The 25,648-nt window shown below is 28.0% G+C and overlaps 1 protein-coding gene across 2 annotated transcripts in view; it reads right to left on the reverse strand.

Moving 5' to 3' along the window:
- LOC105193320 (beta-mannosidase) overlaps window positions 1-25,648 on the reverse strand; it is a 44,565-nt gene that overhangs the window by 18,387 nt on the left and 530 nt on the right. Inside the window, exons 2-7 of one of the 2 annotated variants that reach the window (XM_039452877.1) lie at window positions 23,661-23,773; window positions 21,078-21,701; window positions 16,231-17,142; window positions 15,854-16,142; window positions 4,605-4,679; window positions 1,972-2,115 (exon numbers count right to left, since the gene is read on the reverse strand). In XM_039452877.1, the coding sequence (XP_039308811.1) occupies window positions 1,972-2,115; window positions 4,605-4,679; window positions 15,854-16,142; window positions 16,231-17,142; window positions 21,078-21,701; window positions 23,661-23,773 (2,157 nt within the window). The remainder of the gene's footprint in view (window positions 1-1,971; window positions 2,116-4,604; window positions 4,680-15,853; window positions 16,143-16,230; window positions 17,143-21,077; window positions 21,702-23,660; window positions 23,774-25,648) is intronic. The other variant, XM_026139390.2, reaches the window with a different exon arrangement.

A 25,648-nucleotide genomic window follows, 5' to 3' on the forward strand; every position in this document is an offset into this window, starting at 1 on the left:
AACGTTTGACTCGTCGTTTAAATCAAGTAATTGATTGTGTAATTTAAATATTAATAGAAGTTTCATACATGTTTTAATATTTTTGGAATATATATGTAATAATTTTATATTCTGAAAAATTTCGTTCAAAGATCGAATCAATTCAACATCGATTCAACGATGCGATGATGTGAAAAGAAAATTAACTAATTGCATTTCTACTTTTGCATCGTTTATTTTTATCATTTATTATAAGAAAACAAATAAAAGGATTTCCGCATGTAATGATTTATTGAATCAACATTATTCGACATCGATTTAAACAATTGGTTATCTAAAAACTTTTTTTAGAATTTTTATACACATTGGAATACTTCAAAAATATTATGTGTGTGTGTGTGTGTGTGTATTTCAAAATATTCTAAGGTTTATATTAAAAAAATCTGAGAACTGTTCTAAAAAATATATTTGACCAAAAATCAAAAAAATTCCAAGTTCTCTTTATTCATTCTTTATTTGTTAAAATAATAATTTTCAATAATTAATTTAAAAAGTGAAAATTGTTTTCATTTTTAAATATGAAAATAGAGCGATTTTTGGAAAAATAAATTCAATCGAAAATATTATCTTAAATGAACAAAAGTAAAAAAAAATATCTTCAATAATAATTCTAATTCGAAGTAATATCGGAACGATCTCGATTTTTAAATTATTTTATCTAGTCAAAAATGATTCTTTAAAAAGAAAAAAAAATAAATTATTTTTTCGTTCTTGACGGGATGTTTTCGGAAAACATCAAAATATTTCCTCGAAACGATGTCGTTTCGATGTCGAATGAAAGTCAAAAATTACTTAAAATTGGAGTAAAAAATCCATCAAAATTAACGAAAATTTCGAAAATTTTTGATTTGCATCGTTAACATCGAAATGACATCGTTTTGAAGAACTATTTCTGCCTGGGTGGGTTATTACCAGCCCGAGTTTTGGCTAGCTCATTGCTTTTCTGTCAAGGTATGAATTCCTTCTAATACTTATTGTGTGACTCACAGATTACTTATTTGTAATTAATCAGCTTTTAATTTGTATATTTCAAAAACTCCTATTTGAAATCAAAATTTACAAATAATTTTTATTTAATTTTTCAAAAACTTTACACTCTATTCATACATATACACCCATATATAGCAGGTTGTTTGAACATTATATTGACATAACGCGCAGAGGTAGAACGGACTAAACCCATGCAGCACAGAAGGCTGCAGAAATATTGTTGCAACATTGCTGCAACGTTGTAACATTGCTGCAATGTTGCAACAATATTGTTGCAAGTTTTGTGCTGTATGGGAATAGAGTAGAAAAGTTCTACATTATTTTGCAATTTTCGCAATATAATTATAATGAGTTATTAATTTATAAAGATAGTCGAATTCGGCATACCGTCAAATATAAAAAAGCGCGAAGAGATTTTATTATGACCGCCAGCGGAGCCAGCGAGCATTGTTTTTTTAATTATCATCGGTTTTTTAATCAAAATATAAAGATGATCGATTTTTAAAATAAATTTTTAATAAGCATATCTTTTTTATTTAGAAAATGGCGATAATTTTTATGACTTTTTAAAAAATCAATTATTTTTGAATATTGATTTTCTTATTAGATGTATAATTTATCTTCTTTAGACCATACAATTTGTCTGAAATTTTTTTATAACATACTTTTTTTAAGATATTTTACTGTTTTTATTAAAATGCGATACTCAATTAATGTGCGTGTGCGTGCGTGCGTGCGCGCGCGCGTGTGTGTATGCGCACGTTTGTCCGTGCATGTGTGTATAAGTGTGTGTGTGTGTGTGTGTGTGTGTGTGTATACATGTGTATGTGCATGCGCATGTGTACATTCTTTACGCAAACGTAGTTTTCTAAATAAATATCTTTACTGAAAAAGAATGTCTAATAATATTTACCATAGATAAGAATGTTTAATAATATTTACCACAGATATTAATGGTTCCTGTCCATGCACCATTTAAGGTTATAACTTGACAGCGTACACTAATCAAGCAGGAAATCCACAATGCCAAAATAAAAAACTTCATTTCCGATGACAGTGTACTTTGAAGTGTGATATGACAATTACCTGAAATCAAAGACTGTAGATAATAGCTAATGGAAACTTTGCGTACTCTGGAAACGTATGCGTACTCGTTTATTACTTGTCACTTATCGCAAAAATGTACCAATTATCAATGAACAGATAGACACAAGAGCTAACAGTGACTTATTTTAAAGATAGTTGTTTGTGTTATAATATTATCTAATCCACTGAAGCAACTTTTCTATCGGAGTTTGATTATCGTTTTAGATTAGGTTATCAATCCATAATATTATTATTGATATATCAAGAGAAAAAAAACGATAATACAGAATAATTCTTAAGTATACTTTGAAAGATTTATAGTGATTTCTCACACATATTAATTCAAGACATCATACAATCATGCAGGCTATATGACCGATGATATTCATAGTTGATTTATTTTATTTCAAGACCATCTTAAGTAATGTCTTAGGATCCTAATACGGATCTTGGATTGGTTGATAACATCTTAAAATGGCACTATATATTATAAGATGCATGGTTTTAAATATAAAAATCGACTATGAATATCGTCTCTAGCGCTACAATGTTCTAGAATATTACACGAAAATTATTCAAAATTAAAATATTAAAATAATATTCCGAGAATATTAATACGAGTATAATATATTTTTTAATTGGGAGAGAATATTATTAAGAATATAATATATTTTTAATTAGGATTTTAACTATGGCCGCCTCAAATATTGTATTAATCTCATCAAACACCCAAGTTACATTTAATACAAATGTTAAGGCTCCTGATTCCTCAGCCGAGAACTCCGCGGTAGCGACATTCCGTCGTGGACAAAATTAGAACTAATACACGTGAAACGTGTCGACAGATTGACGATGAGATGTTGTCGTGCATGTTATTTTGTTATTATGTATTTCATTGTAAAAATATGACGTGTCTCGTGTTTACCAAATTCGTAAAAAATGGACCGCGAGTAAAGTTTCTTTGAATTTTATACATAAAAGTACATTTTTCAATCCTTTCAATAGCTATCTGTTTGTTTTCTGAATAGGCGTCATTTTACGTGCTTTTTACGACTATTTACTGACTACTAGGCGAAAAAGGATAGTCGTGATCGATATTTAGAAGTGTTTTAAAGTCATCTGGTTATAGTCTGTTTTATCCAAATTGGCTTTATTTACAAATGGTATGTTTGACAAAATTACGTGTTATTTCATGCAATTTCTCGCTTCTGACGTCACGACTTCAATATGGCCGCGGCGAGTACTCAGGAGCCTTAATTTTCCATTTAATATTGTAACTATAACACACTCGTTACATTTAAGTAATATTAACACACTCGTTGTATAACAATTACATTGTTGAGTGGAAAATTACAACTAATATTTATTTGTTTTACATGAACTTGGTGTTTACTGGAAATGTTATGTCCGCTTAATATAATATTTGTGGTATATTATTTCAATACCGTGGAATCTTATAAAAATGTTCTACAAATATTATTTTTCTTAAAAAATTAATTTGAATTATTAAGCATAAAATATTCACAACCAATATATTACACAAGTGCTAATTAATGCCTTTCCCGTGCATTATATTCATATGCGCATGCGTTCATTATAGGACACGTTAATTACATGCATTAAAAATATAGGAAAAAGGGACAGGGAAGGCATTAATGACCGCTTGTGTACATAATAAATACTAGACAAAACAGACGCGCGATAGAGCTTTTGATATTACATAATTTCATACAAATTACAAATTTAATATTACACTACTAATCCCTCAATACACATAGTCAAAATATGCAATCTCCGCGACGACAGTCGCTCACAAAGTTAGCGCAGCGAGAAAACCAATCGGTATCGCAGAAAAGCAACAACAATAACTTTGATTTATTTGATATATTCTTTATATGCCTTTTTTAGAAAGGAAGAACATGTAAAAGTTATATTTCCGATAATTTTAAATATTGAAGTAATTTAAGTAATATTATTTACTTCTTATATAGTAATCATATAACATTATTAAGAGTAGACATATAACCACTTTTTATTAATATTAAATAATCTTTCAGGAATTCATTTCAGTATTAAATAATGTTGTAGCGCTTATCGGGGGCCTATTTTTAGCACTCACAGCATTTATAAGTTCCACTTTAAATAAAATGCAGAGAGAACCCAGACGAGAATATTTTTCTGTCATTTCTCTGCATATTTCTTAGCTATTTATTTAAAAAATGGACCACTTTGCGCAGAAATATGTGATAAAATTGCAAAGAAATTAGCAAAAAAATTTCAACATAATTATATTATAAAAATAGTCATAAAAGTTAAAATTTTTAATTTAATTAAATTTCAATAAAACTGTCTTAAAATTGTCTTATTTTCTTTCAATGTGGAGTCCAATTTTGAGGGTTCATCACTTTCAAAAAATACTTTTGTCAAAACAAGAATGGAAAATCACATAATGCTGCGCCTTTTATTTTATTCTGTGATTTTTTACTTACAATACAAAACTCCCGTGTTCATCCCTAGGAAGTGCCGTGTATTGCTTGAAAATCTTCTGTTCTTCTTACACTTCTCTGCAAATAGGTTTTGTAAAGCAAATGCAAAGAAATTTTTTCAAATATCTCTGCAGTTCTTTTTTCTCTGCATTTATTCTGTGATTGCACTAAAAATTTACCATTACTTTCTTTTTAATTTCTTTGCAAATATGTCTTGCGAAAAAAATATCGAGGAATAATATTCGATTCTATAATTCTCCAAAAATTTGTCTGTGTTTCTTAGCTCGCAACCTGTAGTGTGATAACGGCTTAGTACTTCTTCGCTACCGTGCTATTTAGCGATATCCGTCAAAGCGCTTGGCCACTTTGTTGCGCTACACTTGACGACGCGAACATCGCGCCCTGTAGTTGGACAGTTTTAAACGCTTACCATTTAAAAACTATTAACCCCACAACATTTTGCTATTAACATTTTTGACTCAATTTTTCGTGAGAAATACATGCCGACTTCTCCGGTTGACTTGATTCACCATGTATAATCAGTCCATTTAATTATTTAAATCAACAAATATTTATTATACGAAAAAAAATTGCGCGTGATTAAACCTGTTTAATTCAAATATTGTGGTAGAATAATACCTAATACCCGAGTTAAAATGTAATTGGATGAGAATTATTCAAATAAGAAAGATAGGTAGGACGTTGTTATCTTCTTCTCCGAAGAAAACGTTAGATTCTAATTTAATCATTTAGTAAATATAATGCTTTCAAAATTTAATTTTTAATTTAATTTTAAGGCAACTTTTTATTTTACGAGTTAATTTTTTGGTCATGTAATTTCTAACATAACTAAATTAATTAATTTTGATAAAATTAATTTTATTAATCATTAACTTTAATTTAATTTAGTTAAAAAAAATACATTAACTTAGCCAAATTTGATATTTAATATGTATACTTGATATAAGTATAAAGCTACATTTAACTGCTACAGTATAATTTCAATTGTCACATTTGGTTTTCTAAAAAATTTAGTTGCGTTTCCCTGTTTTAAAATATTCTAAACCTTAGAATATTTAAAGACCACCCTATAAAATTTATTTTGTATTATTTTCTTATAGTTTTCACAATTTTTAGATGGTACAAAATTATCAATCGAATAAGCACATTATGTATTATGACCTTTGACTTTAGATAGTCAAAAGTCTTGACGTTTCTCAATACTTTTGCTTTGCCGATCGCACAAGTTGCATCATCGACCAAACGTGTGTTTTTTTTGACATGAGGTTAATAAAAACTCCTGAATTAGTTTCATTTTTACATTTTATTTATAAACAACAGATTCCATTTGTATAAAAATATTATATATATATCATATATATATATATATATATATATATATACACATATATATACACATATACATACATACATACATATATATATATATATATATATATATCATTTATGCCGATTTATAATTTAGCGCACGTTGAGACTCTATGTGCATGAAAATGTAAATTTACGGATATTTCAACATATAAGATCGTTGCATAAGACATGTGTAAAACCTTTCGACAAATGTCTTGAAATTTACAAGAGCAACGTCCATTCGCTTATATCTGTATATTGCGTGTGTATTGTAAGCTAAAGTCTTACTCGAGTGTAGAAATGGAATGGCTTTGAAATACATGGTAATTATATCGACACCACTTTTTTCGACTTCCTCTCTAATCTTTGATACCAATCAAACTAAACAGAATACTTTATCGCTTGTAACATTGCATGTAATCCTTAATAATACAATACATTACCAAATCGTAATGAGAAATTCCCATTTTTCTTTTATCATTATTGAAAATCAAATAAAAATATAACATGAAAAAAAAAATGGAATACTTATGTACTTAATCTGAGACCCAGAATTCTTTATCAAAAGAGGCTGTACATAAAAAGAGAAAATATAATTGACAAGGACGTTGGAAAATAAGGCTGTTTTACAATTTACTATCTTAATTTGATTAAAGGGACATATATACTTAGACGTATTTAAACGAAGATTTAACTTTGCGAATTTTTCGTCTTCAAGATATAATTATACGTTTTAAAAACATGATTTGGTAAATATGCAGAAAAGGTGACCATCGATTTCATTGACCATGTATGTTATAGAAGTGAGAGTACTAAACAACTTTTACTTATAAAATAATCGGGGATCTCGTATAGTTTTCGAGATATACCTACACAAAGTTTATTTTCGAAATTTCATTATTTTCGTCATATGACACCTCGTGCATGACGAATAGTGGGTAAATCTGTTTAGGGGACCCCTATCGATGATATTGACCCTGAGTAATCTTAAAAAAGTTTTAGTCATCGCTCGTTATCCGTTAAAAAGGTATAATCATAAAAAGAATGAAGCTCCTTCCCCGCCAAAGTATTTACTTTCACGCAAAGCAACAATTTAATAGATATATTAATTTATCATTGAAAGTTCGAAAATAAGCTTTATGTAAGTATATCTCGAAAACTATATGAGATCCCCGATTATTTTATAAGAAAAAGTTTACCAGTATCCTCACTTCTGTAACATATAATCAATGAAATCGATGAGGTGTAACCGTTTCTGTATATTTACTCATAATTTGAATAACCATGTTATATTATTGTTTGATAATATTTAAATGTTAAACAGAGAAAATATGATGTTCTTTCTGTTATTCACAAAAATTTCACAAAATTAGGTCTCGTTTTGATTCATGCTAAATATATGCTTTTCTAAAATCTCTGATAAATTTTAAATCAATTATTCAATCAAAATAAACAAACGTTTGACTTTCGAGTTACAAACACAAAAGAAAAAAAATGTGAACTAAGCTTTAGAAAGATAAACCATACTTTTCAGTTAATTTCAAACAGATTACTTTGATAGAATTTATTGTAAAAGTTTTAATGTAAAGATGCAATATAACAGATATTTATGTACATATTTATTCTGAGACTCGGAATATTCTTTATCGAGAGAAGTCGTATGAAAAAATAGAGAAAATATATGTAGTTGCAAATACATTGCAAAATATATAGTGTTCCATAATTTATAATCTTAATTTTCTCGGTAAAATCTCTGATAAATTTTAAAACAATTATTCGTCAAAGTATAAATAAACGCTTGATTTCTAAGTTACAAGCGTAAAAGAAAAAAGGAGAATACCATATTCTTCAGTTAATTTCGAGCAGACTTTACTTTGGCAGAATTTTATGTTGAAACTTTAATGTGCAATGTACAACATCAAAAATTGCAACGAACATAATAGCTTCTCTCTACATTGTCGCGCAATTTCAAATCGCTCGAAGAGTTTATAATTGAAATTGCGAATTATAAGACACTCTGCGTGCTATTGAATACAATCGATGCAAACAACTATCATACAAACACAAATACATATCAATCAGTTCTATGCAATAGCATTTGTGTAACTCGTAATTCGCAAAAAAGACTTCGTTTCAAGTAAAACGAGGGAAATACGATTACATTTACATTTGAAATTCTCATAAGAATGTGAGATCAATCAGCGTTTTCTTTTTCTACCAGTATTCCCTTTTTTTTTGCTATTAGATGGAAACTGACCCAAATAATCTATCTCAGAATCTTTAAGTTCACTGATCGGTTTAAAAACGCGAAAGGATGAGGTAGAGGTAGTATCGATATCTTCAGATCCTAAAGAAAAAGACAACACAAGCAAAATTAAATATAAATGAAAATTTGGTCAAAATGGAGGACAGTTTTTTGAATAGTATGAAATAAAGATAAAAAAAAAACATTTATGTCAACAACACATTAAAACAAAAAAATAAAGATTAAAAAAAAACATTTATGTCAACAACACATTTGAAACAGAAAATTTGAGAAATAAGTAGTTTTATTCAATCAGAGCTGGATCTTAATACCTATAATAATATTACTGCGTGAATTTATTCTGGATAGCAGAAAAGTCTAGATTGGAATCCTGGTTGGAATAATATTTTTTGAAATAAATTTTTTATAGTATTTTTAGTATGTATGTGTTATCAGTAATATAAAAATTTCACATAAGATACATACTAGTATAGTGCCTCGATAGTCGAATTAATCAAACACCCGCACGGAATGCTAGGAAATCCAAATTCGAATTCTGGCTTGGACATTATTTTTTCTAATAAAATTTTTTACAATTTTTCCAAAGAGGGAGGGATCGTATAAATATTTCTAAAGCATCAATATTACATATTCCGGCTTCATGACTGTGAGTGTTTTCCAGCTATGTACACAGGCGACACTGTGTAACACAGTGAATCATTTGATCCTTGTTGTTTGTCAATATTAAACAAGGATAAAACGATTCACAGTGTCACCTGTGTCACAGTATAAGTAGAAGTTATACTGTGCCTGTGTCGTGTAGCTGGAAAGCATCGTGTGTTTCAAGTCTGACGAATATGTGGCGCGCAGTTTAAATAAGTTCGAGTTTATACAAATTAAAATTATTATTCAGCACTAAGAAGCGCTGTGAATAATATAGAATTGCTTATGTTTAATCTCAGTCCGATATGATTTATTATAAAAATTTTATATCTATCAGTTGTTCTATTATTATGTTTGAGTACCTGTAGAAAATTTGAGCACAATTTGCTTATTGGTTTAAAAGTTTCTTTTTTTCTCTTAATTCTTATGTAAAATCATATTTTGTAATATTTATTTGCAAATTTGATAACATTACGAATTAAATATAATTTTTTACATACACTAAAAAAAATTTAATAAATATTCGTGTAAAAATGCACTTAGCTTTATTACTTTGTTTAAAAGTTATTTACCTAAAACTTCTATAAAATAGGATTATTACATAGCGTAAACGATTATAAGCTAAATTATTCATTGTTTTGCACTTTGCAAGTTTCAGAGTTTCAGTCAAAATTCGGATTTTTATTATCATAATATTGGATCATTGATTAAAAAAAAAAAAAAAAAAAGAATAATAAGTCTAAGAAGCCTACAGTTTTTAAATTGTGGATAATTTTAGTTAATATTTGCATAGTTGAAACGTTCTTCAGAAGTATTATTAAATTGATTATCAATTTAATTTGTAATATTACTATTCTAGCTTCATTTCAGGGTTGCTTTTCAAAACCAAAAATTAATTTGATGTGCAATCTGCAAAACTGTAAAATATTAGAGATGCGACGAATATTCAGTAATTATTCGGTATTCTAACTGAATAGGCAATGTCTTTACTATTCGGCCGAACACTGAATATTAAAGCCATTATTTGGCCAAATAATTTTAAAAGTAAAAAATTGAAAGGAAATTTGGGAAATAGTACACTTATCACTTCAGCCGCAGATGCATTTTATGCTCAAATACTTTATTTTTATAGCTAACAAATTAAATTATGTAAAGTACATTTTGTTATATAATATATGTATTTATATAATATAGTTTTAAATAAAAAAAGTAGTATCAGTTAAAAAAAAATTTAAACTTATTATATTAATCAAGTAAGATTGCAAATCGCAAAGTTTTAATCAATTTTTTATGAAGCAAAAATCGCTATTAATTCAAATATATTTTTTCATCTGAAAATAAAAGTTTAATTATAAACAAATTTTTAATTTTGGACTAATATAAATTTTTGACGTAAAATATGTAACAAAGGAGAAGAGTTCACAGCCGTTAAATTTGTACCGGTTCTTGTTCGATATTTCACTGAGGAAGATCCACATCATTCTTTGAACATCTGGACGCTATAACATTGTAATAACTTTGCATGTCATTGATTTTGTTGTATAGAAAATTCAAATTATATTTGTTATTATTGACGGAAAATCTTGTACAGTAACTTTATTGTATTCGCACCAACAATCATGTAGGCTTACATTGGCAAATTAATTTGAATTATAAAAGTTTAAATTTTGTTAATAATAAATGTTTGAAAATAATAATTTGAAAATTCTATTAAAAATAATTTTTTCAATAGAAGTATTCAAATTAAACATTTATTAATTTTTATTTTTTGATTATAAAATTATTCATTGTAATTAAAATTAAAAAGCGGCAAATTATGATGCAAAAAAAAAAGAATTTCTCTGAATTGCAGAGTCTATTTCTTTTTTCCTTATAGTTTTTATCCGTGCTAAATATTCGGCTATTCGATTCATAACTTTGCCGAATGTTCGGTATTTAAGTGTCGAATATATTATTCATCGCATCTCTATAAAATACATATAAATTCACACATTAATATTGTTAGGCACTAATGAGTAAAGTTTTCCATTGGGCTCCCTCAGATTTCAACCGCATATAGTTTTTCCAAATCTATTTTAAAGGAAAACAACAACCTAGAAAGATTTCCGCCTGAGAGTAAGAGGTTTGCTGTGGGCATGAGAATGAATTTTTGAGATTTTTCGGTATATGGACCTTATTTTCCTTATATTTCAAGTCGTAGTTCATGAATGACTGGATCGATTTTCAATTGCAAAGAAGCATTTGAAAGCTAAAAATTATACACTTTGGATATGATTTGATGTTAGGAGTAATAAATTAATACATTGCAGAATCGAGTGAGCTTTCAATCGGTTCAGTTTAATGTTCGGTTTAATTCTTGAGATGCCCGAGTTACAAGACACGACGCGTTGAGACTAAAGGATACTTGGCGAGAGAGAGCGTTTCTTCTCTCGCCCGCTTCATATAAGCTTCGAATGACCGTTTGGTCCGCAAATTTGAAGCTGTTTATTATTTCCTCGTGTTTGTGAATCTCCTCTACTCTATATGTCTTTCTACCGTGTTTCTTGCTATCTTAGCATGTTTATCTTAACTGACGAATATTATTTGCTATTTGTTACCCTAAATAATATTGTTTTCAAATTTTTGGGCATGTGGCGAACGGTCGCCACAACACAAATTATGAAAAAAGAAAAAGTTAAGAAAAAATTAAAATAAAATTTTAATTGTTAATAAACTTTTATTATCATATTTATTTTTTATTTTTTAAATGACTCACGATTAGATGACGATGATGACACATCAGTTCTTTATTTTAATGATCCCAATTCATTGTGTTCCGATGCGCATTGTATTTTGAACCATTGCGCATCTTACGCAGTAAAACCTTGCTTTATAAGATGCGCTTGGTATAAGCTAGGTTATTGCTTTAACCACTTGTTTTTTTAAGGGCAAGATGGTTTGCATTTTTGTGAAGAGTTCATAGAATAAATAATTTATAAAAGTTTTTTTGGAAATTAATAATAAAATTATTTAATGAACAACTAATCGTAAGACACTAATTATATAATTTCCTGACAAATGTGATTTTTTTTATCTATTTTCAGAGTTCCAAATGACCATTCATTTAATCAGCCACCAAATTAAAAACAACAAAACATTATAATTGAAAGAAAAATAAAAAATAAGAAATAAACATCATAATAAAATTTCATTAACAATTAAAGTTTAATTTTTTCTTAACTTTTTCTTTTTTCATAATTTTTGTATAATTTTTAGCTTTCAAATGCTTCTCTGCAATTGAAAATCGATCCAGTCATTTATGAGCTACGACCTGAAATATAGGAAAAATAAGATCCATATATCAAAAAATCTCAAAAATTCATTCTCATGCCCACAGCGAATCGCTTACTCTCAGGCAGAAATTTTTTTTGGTTGTTGTTTTCCTTCAAAATAGATTCGAAAAAGCTATATGCGGTTGAAATCTGAGGGAGCCCAATGAAAAGTTTTACTCGTAAGATCCAGCTTTGATCCAACTAAGGATTTATTTACTTATTTTATATTATATCTCATAGTTGGAAAGGTTATTGTAATGCTATTAAAATTAATAAAAAAATTAACGTTGTAATAAAAAATTCGTTACTGCTATTAAAAAAAATATAATTATGTTACCGTTATAGTTATTTTATTAGTAATGAAGAGATAATGGCGTTATTTTTTTTTCGTAACTAGAACAGTAGTTATTTTTTTTTTCAGTAACGGTAACAAATTTTTTACTACAATCTTAATAAAAATAATATAACTTTGTACCTTAAATTGGCAAAGACTACAGAACATTTAAAGAGATTATAAATAGTTTAAAATGTAAATAAAAAATTTCAGAAATAATTATTTTTATCATTACTTTCACATTTTGAATCTATTTTTAATTTAATTTCCGTATTCAATTTTCAGTCTTTGTTTAGTATTCATTGTCCTTCATCATATATAAAACCGTTTAAAATATATTTTAAGATATCATAAATCAATTATTGATTTGCGTTACTATCACATTTTAAAAATAAGTTTAAATTTGAAATTATAGTAAAATTTTTAAATGCATAATTTTTTATCAAAAGTACAAAAAAATATAACTTTTGTTGTATTTATAAATTTAATAAAAATCTAAATTTTTTTAATTACATTTTATACGTTTTAAAACCTTCTCTTCAAATTTTTCACGGTCCTGCAAATTAAGATATAAAATTGTTTTGTTATTAATATTTTTGCTATTAATATTGTAATCAAAAACAAAAAATAAACTTTGTAACAATAATTAAAAAAGAGAAGTTAATGAGAGTCACAACGCGGTTGTTCGTGCGTACCAGTAAATCTACTGTGTTTATATAACAAACTTCCATCATATTTATTCGTAAAAATATTATTGCTTTGACCGTGATACTGACCAAAAGAAACAAAAAACATTTTCTTTTATAATGATTAAATTCGCGGGATCTTAAATTATTATTGCTTACTAATGTTACATTCTTTGACTGACAGCGTTTGTAATCTTGCATATATTTATTAATCTATTTTACGATTCAATTATGTATTATTGCTTTTCCTCGCTTTCGCTTCACATAAATCACGAGATACATTCATTTAAATGACCATTCGATGGTAACGGATAAAATATCTATTTGACAACGCAATGTGATGCGGAAGATATTTTGATTGTATTCTTATTATATTATTATTCGTTGAAGATGGTCCACACTTGGGTTGAAATGTGCGAATCAATATGATATAAATTTGTTAAATAAACCCAGTAAATTTATTGGCACGTATTAATAATCACAATGTGAGTCTCAGTAGTCTCTCTTTTTAAATTATTGTTAAATTTCGTGAGCCTTTCCAATTAAATAAACTTTTTGTTTAGCTTGATCTCGTTTTAGCATTAAAAGAGTTACGAAAAAGTAACCAATCGACACTTATTAAATAACTATAACAGTAACGGATTACTTTGAAAAATCAGTAACTAGTAACGATAACTAGTTACTTATTTTTTCGACTTGGTAACGAGTACTTTTAAGAAGTAACTTTCCTAACTATGCCTATTTACATATCGGTCAAGTTTCACTTATTATAGAAAATTAGCCTCTACAAATTCGTTAGACTTTCGATTTCCAATATCAACTATTTGATCCCTTCTACAAACGCTTAAGAATGTATTACACCCATTGTTACAAATGTGTTAATATTTATATCTAAAAAAAAACTGCATACATATGAAAGTTGTATTTATAACCATTCTATTTTCAATGTTTTATTTTTGTGAAACAATATATTTTTTTAATGGTTTACTTTGTTATTATTTTTATTGTTATAATAAAATTTATAAAATGATAAAAATCTTAATTTTTTAAATAAGTATTCAAAATATTTTTTTTCAAAATTTCATTATGAATTTAATTATTCTGTAAATAAATAAATACTGTTTATTTACAAAACAATTTCTGAACTAATTTCTGCATCACAATGAAATTTTACATAAATCATCTTGAATACTTACAATATTACGTGTATATAAAAAAATTTAGATTTTTACCATTATTTCTTAATGTATTTCCGTTAAAGCGCGTTTCTACTTCTTAAAATAATTTTTAATCCAGGTAGAAAATTGCCGCCAAATTATTTGTATTATTTTCAAATGTAATTTTAGAACATACATGTATATGGAATGCAATATAGAATAATCTGCCATTTTTAAGAATGCAATATAAGATAATTTATTTTTTTTTTTGTAATTTTCTCGTTATTTTAAAAATATGTATAATACATCCCTGAAAACAATTTTTAAGGATATATCACACGTATACTACCATGCATTAATTTGCTGGGTCGTGATAGCAACCTGACTATTACGACCGGTATTTATAATCGATTTTTATTTCAAAATCATCTTAAGTAGTATTGAAAGTTGTGGCTCTGTAATTGGCTGATTACATCTTAAAATGATATAAAAATCAATTATGAATACTGACCCGTGACCCAGCAGAATTAATGCACGGTGATATACAAGTCTCTGCAAAATAAATGAAAATTATGAATATGTTATTCGCACTTTAAATAAACTAATGGTTCGGAACAAAAGTTCGTAGCATTTTTCAATAAACGTGCAATTATTGATGATGATTAAATAGTAACGCTAATTGAAAATAATTTAAGTCACATAACATGAAACATCGCAGAGATACTCCACATATCTCTATAGATATATTTGTACATAAATCTATGTAAAACGTTTAAACATTGTTTTTTAATTTAAAAAACTTGAAGAAACGTTACGAATTTTTGTCCTGACCTAATATATACGTGTAAAAGTAGTGTGAATAACATATTTTTATTTAATAACATATGTTTGTAATTTATTTATTTTCTTTGTCATTTAAAATTAAATTTTTTTTAAAAAATAACAAAAATCTTGATCTTTTGTATCAGTACTTTAAGTTTCAGATAATTTATGCAAAGTTTCATTGTGATTTTGAACAAATTTTATCTACAGGACACCTAATTTCTGCATCACAATAAAACTTTATATAAATTATTTTGTACACTTAAAATATTTACATAAAGATTCAGTTTTGTATCATTATATTTTAATTACATTTCTATTTCTTATTGAAATAATTTTATAGAATAATTGAAATAATTTCAGGTACAAAATTGCTGTCAAATTTTTTGTATTACTTCCAAATGTAATATAGAACAACCTAATAATAATAATTTGTAATATTTAATAGTTTTAATCATTTTTCATTGTTTTGAAAATGTGTAATATATCCTTAAAGGATTTTTTTATAAGCATTTAAGATTGACCTAAGATTGATACATTGGAAACCGGCAATCAAGCTGGTTATTATATAAGTTGAACAGTTATCTTACGTATATCAAGATAAGATAATATTTATCAAAAACAAAAAATATTACTAAACAAATTATGTAATATTAAACATACCGCGTGAGTGCTTTTGATCAATCCTATTTTTTATACATTGATTCACATGTTCTTCAAGTTTTATTCCATTGCTTGTCTTGTATTTGTTGCATATATGACATTCTAATTGATTCTTGTTATTATCATCGTCCTCCTCGTTATTTGTCTCAAATTGATTGCAATCGGCGGCATGATTTTCTATCTCATTATGTGGAAATAATTTATTGCATATAGGACAGCTCACATTGTTTGTCGAAATAGGTACATTATTGGACTGATTGCCATTCTGTGTAAACTCCTGTGCAAACTCCTATAAATAAAAAAAATTACAAAAAATAGATGCTCTGTTGAATATTTAAAGAGAAATAAAAACAAAGTGAAATTTTTTAATAACTTACTCGAGTCATCTCAGATGATTTGTCTTCCTCATCGGACAAGAGTTGATGCTCCCAGCTTCCATTTTTATTCACTTTCTCACATAATTCTTCCTTCTGTTGTTCGGAAACTTTGAATTTCTTTTTTTTGTTCTCCTCATCGCTTTCTTCTTCCTTCTTTGCTCCCCCTTGCATTGTCTTTTTCGCAGTTTTCGTTTTGCTAATTGATAGTTGTTTCTGTCGTAATCTAGATCGTACATTTATTGATACTGGCAACGATCGAATTTCTACATTGTTTTCTACTGCAGCCTCCTCTTCCTCGTCGTTCAAATCGTCTTCTAGCTTTTGACGGATTTCTTCTTCTGTCAATGTATTATCTTTCGTTTGATTTTTTATCTGCTCAACAGCATTATTTTTATTAACGCGTTGCGTTTTTGAAGTAGTCTTCGACGTAGCGTTTACTCTTTTTTGTCTGTTTAGACCTACGCGCGCTTTAGGATTAGGAGGTATTATCCTTCTAGGATACGCGGTTAATTCAGGCGATGTTTTATCATCTTTTTCATCAGATTTTATTTTAGAGTCTAAATGTTTAACATTCTCGTTGTTAATTTCTGTGTCACTATTATCATCGCTGAAAAAGTGAATCACGTTTGACGTTGCTTTCTTATGATTGATATGCGCATTCCGATTCGTATCACTCTCTTCATTAGATTTATTAAATTTGGCTTTCTTTTTTTTAACACGAACAAAGTCATATCGATCGCCAGCCTCATCCTCGGTGGAACTCTCTCTATTTAGACTAGAGATGATAGTATTCGCTTTACGTTTACTAGCTCGCTCATAACCGTCCCGGTATATACATTCCGCTGTTTCGATCTGTTCAGTCTTAGATTCTGTTAATGGTTTTTTATCCAAACTACCGTTAGCAGGGCCGACCTACAGAAACAAGGATCAGAATCAGAATAAAACTAAATGAAGTAAACAACTATTTTTTTAAACAAATATAATTTATTCAAAAATGTTTCTCGTAGTTTACAGCTTTATTCAATAATTGTATGTCCTGTAAACATTTACGTGTATTATACATGTTTTTATATAAATCCAAAAAATTTTATAAGATTAATAAAAAATATCAAATGTGTATATGTATTTGTGCGTACGTTTTTTTCTTCCTTAATCTGTTCGGCAAAAAATGCCAAAATGGTTCACAAATAATTTTTCATGTACACTTTGATGTAAGTGATAAGTAATGTACGGAAGTTGTATAAGCTGTATTAGTACGAATAACAAGATGTAAAAGAGAAGGTAGTACTATGGAACTTGCATGTATTATGGCCACTCGTAATATCTCCGTTAATAGATGACAAATTCTAGTGATTGCTTATAAAATTATTTGTTTAGTATCTCGCCGTTAGTATCTCGCAGTAGCGCCAATACACAATAACCGACATTTGTCATAAGGAATTTTTACTTTTGTCCAATTTTAAAACCTTTCCAAAGTATATTTTAGCATTTAATTACCAATAGTTCCTCATACAAAGAGTAAACTTTTTAAACTTGGGCATATTGTCACAAATATACGTACGTTCAAGTTATATTATTTAATATTTTATTTAACTGTGCACATTTCGAATTATACAAACTGAAACAGTAGCATAAGATTTGTCTAATGTAGTCTCTTAAGCATACTATCGCTTTAGCAGGTTTAATATAATCTTTTTTCAAAATTTTCAAAGTAGTTATTCGATAAGTTTATTATAGTTCTATTGAAAATTCATAGTTTACATTACATATATTACAGATTTTCAATATTGCAGTCTATGCACATATAGAAGGATTATATGTACGTATATATGTTTACATATGTATATTCTGCAATATTTTTTCTTTATTTTTAATAAATATATAATTTTATCAATAACTGAAATAAAAAAAGGCTAACAGGAGTCAGCGCGACAATTGTTATATAATTTTATAATAAAACACTTTTTTTAAAATAAAACCAATTTTTGTGGGGAGGTAGCACATTACCACCCCTGCTTCTCTTCGATCCATCATACAGTGTCACATTATATCACATTTTTATAAATTCTAAAGTAATAAATATATTCATCCTAAATAATAAATATTTTATAAATTTTGTGTCTAGAATCGATTGAACAACATATCAAAGAATGTAATTATTAAGTTTTTTCAGTTAAAAATATTGGTTATTAACAAAGTTATTGCACAAAGTGTAAATAGGGATTGTAATACCACCTTCTCCTTTAATAAATGCATCTTATCGTATATGGTGTATTATTAGTCTCAAAAAAGAATGAAATTACATTAAGAGACATTTTAATAAAAGAGAACAAGGACAAACATATTCATCAAGAAATTATCAGAGATGTACGAATCAAGGTGTTTTAACGTCAAATCGAATCAAATCATTGAAACATAACTTTTAATTAACAACATAATTATTAAAGTTGGTGAAAGACTCTCGAAATTTCAAATAATTGAATCTCGTCAAGAGGGCCAATGAGAGTCAGCGCGGCTATAGGTGCGCGAATGTTTATTTCTTGTCCACGACAATTTTCAACGTGTTATTTTAACTAATTACAATAATTCCGGACGTTTCGACTCATTTTGAGTCATCTTCAGCGCAATATATATATACAAAATAAAATCTCATCAGTCAGCAAAACGGGAGGACATCGCGTCACCGGGGGTTTGCCAAATCCGCTGTGGCATCTTCCCCGTGACAGTGTCGCAAGAAAAGACTTTTCTGTTCAATGATCAGACGTTTTTTACACAGAACTTGTTTAAATTGATCAAAATTGATTGACTCATCCATTCTTGACTAATGAGGACGATAGAAGCCTTGGATAGGATTAAATTTCGTAAGAATAATTAATTCTCTTGTCACACTCGTATACACTCGACAACAGGTCATGCTCTCTATCGAAAGTCAAAATGTATACTGGCTGTGTGTTCGGTTTCAAAGTCTTGTTACAGATTCGCACGCAAAGACATGCAGTTGGGGATACATAGATCAAAATAAATACATAAATACGGTCTATAAGAAAATACAAGAAAATATGAGTAACTAGAAAAGTCGTTCGCAGCTTGTCATAATACATAAAAATAATTAAATAACGAGAATCTGATCTTGTAAATTATTGACTCTGTTACAGTTTGTTAAGTAATGACAGATATGCATGATGTAAACAATCAGTATCTGTTTGCAAATTAAGGCTATTATTCTGTGATTGTATATGTAACATTTCTGATATAAGTCGCCTACCCAAAAACCGCTCATTGTCTAGGATTATTATGTTCTCCCAATCAAAGTCATGGTTAAAATTTAATCTATGTTCAGTGATTACGGAGTGGCTGTTTATATTCCACTTAATATAGTTACGATGTTCAGTGATTCTTGTTTTCAATTTTCGGCCCGTTTGCCCTACGTATGAAGCATCGCAATTCTTACACATAATCTTGTAAACTACATTTTTCTTATGGTTATTTGGGAGAACATCTTTCTGCACTTTAATAAATCTGCTTAATTTATTAAGGCTGAAAAAAGACAATTTTACATTAAGTTTCTTGGTAATAGTCTTAAATTTCTCGGAGATTGAAGGAATGTATAGCAGTAAAAACCATGGCACTCTATTGTTTGTGTCAATATCTGTGTTCTCGTCTATCTGATTAATTGTCTTTTTATTGATAAGCGATTTAAGGCGGCTGTTTATTGTCTCGAAAATAAATTCTACAGGATAATTATTGGTTAGGAGTGTGTTTACAATAAGCTCAATGTTCTTACTGTGGAATTTAGGGTCAGATAGTAAAAACGCTCTGTCAACCATTCCCATAATTGTTCCCCTTTTTTGAGACAAGGGGTAACCCGATAAAAAATTCAAGTATCTTCCCGAGAACGTAGGCTTGTGATACCAATCAAAAATTAGAGCATCCTCATTCTTAATAATGGTGATGTCCAAAAAATCTATCTTGTCCCCCCCCCCCCTATTTCCAATGTAAACTGCATTCTGAGGTGAAACGAATTAAACGTGTTTAACGTAAGGTCAATCAGATTTCCCGGAACTGCCATCACCATATCATCAACATATCTAAAATAAAAGGGTGGATGCACCCCAATTTTTTCTAACGTCCGGAATTATTGTAATTAGTTAAAATAACACGTTGAAAATTGTCGTGGACAAGAAATAAACATTCGCGCACCTATATCCGCGCTGACTCTCATTGGCCCTCTTGACGAGATTCAATTATTTGATCATAATTATTGTTAGATTAAAATTTTTAATACATAGATAATAAAAACAAATAGATAATAAGAAAGAAAAATAATGACATAATATAAAGTTAATTTAAATATGATTTTGTAAGATCAATATGTGAATTTTCGAATTTTTTAGATTCAAAATTTTCAAATAATTTGGATTAAAATCATGTAGATTAAAATCCGGGTCAAATCAAATCTTATTCGCATTCTAATAGTTCTCATATTTCTAGAAATTAATGTACTTTTTTCATCATAAATTAAATTTTTTCAATTTGATTTTATTGATAACTTCAAGGACTTTACCAGATTTATCACTGAAATTTAATGAAATTATGTGGAAAGTTGTTTAAATATATCAAAAGATATAGAAAGTAAATATGGTTTTAATAATATGTCTAAGCAAATGTGAAATCTTATACCTAAAAGAATTGCTGCACATAAATTATTAGATAATACACAGAATTGTATATTAACAAATGTGTTGGAAAAACGCGTGTTAAATATACATTCTTCAAAAAGCAGTTATTTTACTCGCTCGTTAGCGATATGAACGATACGTAGGGAGGGATTGTAGGGAGGTACCCACCTGAATGGGTGACCCCCATTGAAATATTGGATTGGTAATGGGGCGCCAAGTGTACCACAAGTCCGCCATTTCCTTCAAATGCTGGCTCATGGACCGTATCACTTGGTCGCATTGATCGGACACGTGCACCTCTTTGCAATGCTCAAATGGCATACGTTCCCGAGCCAAAGGTCGAGCTGGCTGTCGCAAAGGCACGTCATTTTCATCGTTGATACAGACATCGAGCGGGTTTAATCGCCATTTCTCTAGCTTTTGGACGACCTCTCCCTGTGCGTCTTGCGACATTCTTTTTTCTGCCGCTTTCTGGCACTCTCGCGAGCTCAATCTCAACGAGGGGAATCGATTTGTACTATGCGTGGAATTGGAGATATCAAATAGTTCCTCGCTGTCAGAGCCTGTTTTAGGCTTGTACACAGAGTTCCGTGCTTCGACAAGAGACGGAGATTCCGGATTATTGATATAGTGAGCGGTCTTACGTTCGTGCATAGTCGGAGACGTGCAATTTGTTTTATACGAATACGACGGTCTCGGCATCTCCGTACTCTCCTGCAAGGTCACCTCTTGCTGCACATTTACATTGGTTGTAATATCTGATAAACATTCATTATCGGAATGTTGTGTCCCCTAAAAAGTTTCATAACCAAACAATAAATTCATCTGCTTTCTGATTTTTTTGTAAATATCATTATATAAAATACCTTATGTTTAAGGTTCTCCAGATTAAAAAAGTGGAGAAAAGTTATCAGACTTTATATATCATTATATATCTTTTAATATAGAAGATTTTAGTATTATCATGATATTAAATTAATAAATAATAAAAAAAATTTAAGTAACAACGATAATTTGCTATTTAAAAATATTTCTTTATAACATTGTTGTGAATATTAATGTAAAAAAAATTAAAAGTTATTAATTTATAACATAGTAACAAACAATAGCACATTTTCACTAATATGACGATATATTTAAAAATCATTTTATATTCTTACATGAAAATAATACTATAAAACTTTATTCTTTTATTTCAAAATATCCTTTAAACTCCATTTTTTCTTATATAATTTGTCAAAATTCTTATTATTTTGTATGCAATTAAATTATTTAAAGCATTCTCTTCTATAAAACTTATGCTATTTTAGAAAGTTATTTTAACAAACTGTTACAAAATAAAAAAATGCCTATATATTGATTATATTTATTTTTTATCAAATTTTTATATTATGTGCAAAGACCTCTAAAAAAATCTCTTCAACTCAGGAGTCTTAACATTGCCATCTTTAAAATAATAAATAATAAACAAAATTTAAACAATATTGATGTAGAAAAAATATAAAAAGAATTGTTTATAATGTTTTAAACATAACGACAAGCATTATTGCCACATTTTCACCAATGTTATATTTAAAAAGAATTGTATAATTCATGACTAGGGCATGGAAAGTCGAGATCTCATATCGCATGCTGAACATTACTGTGTGCGAGTGTGTTTACGTGTAGTAGACCACGCGTCAGACAAAAATTGACGATTGTCATAAACAATTCGCACCTAGCGGTGCTCAGCGCATGATATGGTATTTCGCACAAACTCCCGGATCAATTTCACACTATTACACGAAAATGATTAATGTAAAAATTTTATTTTTAGAATAACTAAAATTCAGACCAATGAAAATGTCAACCATAGAAATGAGACAATCCATGTTGGTCTATAGTGTATCTGTCTAATAATTCTTACAAAATTTAATATTGCAATTTCACTTGATATTATGTCGCATAAAAAAAGATTTTCTAATATACATTGGTTATTGTAAAGAATATCATCACATGCTTTGGTAATCCAATTAATACAACATCCACATAGAATATAGGAAAATTTGAGTTCCAGTCTGGCTGATGTATACATTACTAAATGTATAAATTATTCTAAGGTGTCATTTCTTCATTCTTTATAACTTTTTCAGAGGAGTGATCTTATAAATGTTTCTTAGCATCAATACTATCAAATTACTTAAGATCTACTACAGGCCGACGTAGGTTGTTTTATGTTTGTTTTTTTAATTCCAAAATTTGTTGAGCTCCTTTTTTTCTAATAAATATAACTTTTCAAAATTCTTATACTTTGTTTGCAATTAAATTAGTTAAAACTCTTCTTCCTATAAGATGCTATTTTAGAAATTTATTTAAAAAAAGCTACTGTAAAGAAATTTAAAAAAATTCAAGAATACCTACATATTAATCATAAACTGATTTTTAATATTTATTCAAATTTTCGTATTATGTAAAACTGGAGAACCTTCTTAAGCTTAATCTACAATATGTTCTTTGTTTCCCATTTATTGCCTTTTGGTTATCAACTTTTTATCTTTTTGCAATACGCATTATCAAAATAGAGAAGATAAAAGTTAACTAACTTCAGTTAAGAGACAACACGTGACAAAAAACATGATAAAATAGTTGCACAGAGGTAGATAAGAAATAAATAAAAAACAAAAAAAAACAGGAAGCAAAGAGCTTTGTAGATTAGTCTTAATAACTGAAAGTTATATACAACATGTATAAATTATTATTTTAATTTTGTACCTCTTGAGTATTTTTATTATTCGCAATGTTCGATGTATCTTGAGACTCATTTACAAATTCGAGTAGTCTTTTCATTTGTTTATATGTAATTCCTGGCTCATAGATCCCAATACCTTAAAAAAAAATCAATAAAATATCAATTATTAATAAATAAATTTGTAATCAAAATAAAGTTTTAAAATAGTATTTGCTTAAAAACTAAACATGTTCTGACATGTAGAGTAGTGGAACTTTTTCAACCATGAAACAGTTCCATCTAAGATACTTGAGCCAAATAAGGCCCAGTACTAAATAAGGCCTACTTTTAAATTTACCATTTAAAAATGCGCTTTATATTTAAAATATATGCTTAAAAGATGTGTCATAAAAAGTAGATAAAGAGGGACTAAGGAATCAATACCAGTAGTAACACGTTTATTCAATGCAACAAAAGTTTGTAACAAAGTGGGGAAATCAGTCGTTTTTATAAAAATTTGTTGTAAATTTAATAAGTATACATTATTTTATAATTTATTATAATATATTATAATATTATTTAACTTTCTAACTGTACAGAAAACAAATATATATATATATCAATTTTTTGGAATAAGTATACTTTTTTATAAATAATGTATTATTAAATAAAGCCAACTTGTACATTTATTGTTATAGCCATTGCCATTTGTTTATTATGTATGTGGTTTGCAACAGAGAATAATGATTTTCAATGACGCTAACTTTCCATAAGCTAATTGCACTAAAATAGCCAGAATTTATTAAAGTTAAATATTAATTATAGACAAAATTAAAAATAATTGTGATGTTTTACAGTAAAATAGATCTTAAAGAATTTCGTATTTGTGATTAATAATCATTTTAACAGTGAGCTGGAAAATATGTTTAATTCCTTTGTTATTTTCAATTTACTTTTAATTCGAGCCTTATTAAAAGCATAAGAATTTAATAAGGGCTAATGTAAGTTTAAAAAAATTTCTTTTTTATTCAAAAATGTTTTATATAGATAATTTTATTTTGGCAAGTGGTTGAAATAAACATTTTATTTTCATTTAGTTCATTTCAATATCTTTGTAAATAAAATTTATAAAAAATAAAACAAGTTAGGTGGGCCTTATTTGGCTCGGGTACTTCAGTAATATTTGTCTCTGGACAGCATGTATTAATGATTTGAAATTTATGCTTATGTTCTATTAATACTCTTAAACAAAAAAATTCCACTCTATTCTAATTATTACTTTTCAGTAATGTTGTATATTTGATTTAATATCTATAATATATAAAAGCTACATTTATGTATAATGCAATTCACAAAAACATGAATTAAAAAACTTGCTTCAATTTTCATCAATACATCAAAACAGTTTAATTTTAAACTATTTTTACAAATATTGTATTCTTTTCCTCTAATGATGGTTATTGGTTTCCTCTAACAATGGTAATGACTCCTGTTGAAACAAAATTGGTATGACTGATGACTCATGAAACAATATAATTAAAGTTTATTCAATATTGAAGATTTATAAATGTGTTTATTTTACATTTATTTTTGTTTTTAAATCATGTTTGATTGTAATAACTTTTATAAAATATCTTGTATTAAAGTGCATGCAGTAGAGCAAAGTTTTATCATCTATAGGATACTTTCTATTAGTGATATTTATGTTTCTGACAGCATATTTTGATCAATTATGCTATCTGTTGAATTTTAAATAGCCTTGAAATAATATATGCTGTAGAAACATAAACATTATTGCAAACAGAATAGCTCAACAGAACAGTGCTACAAAAGAATAGTAAACAAAAAAAGTCCTACTCTATCCTACATAAGAAATTAAAAATAAAATATATGGATGAAGATTTTTTTCTTAGAATGTTCCAAAGAATCTGCTTTTAAGAGATATGAGCTTTCTAGACCACTCTATATAATAGCACATACATTACAAATTAGAAATAAAAATTATCTATACTTTAAAATTTGATGCGAATTT

Source organism: Solenopsis invicta, chromosome 8, assembly GCF_016802725.1.
Source record: "Solenopsis invicta isolate M01_SB chromosome 8, UNIL_Sinv_3.0, whole genome shotgun sequence".
Classification (NCBI taxonomy): Eukaryota; Metazoa; Arthropoda; class Insecta; order Hymenoptera; family Formicidae; genus Solenopsis; species Solenopsis invicta.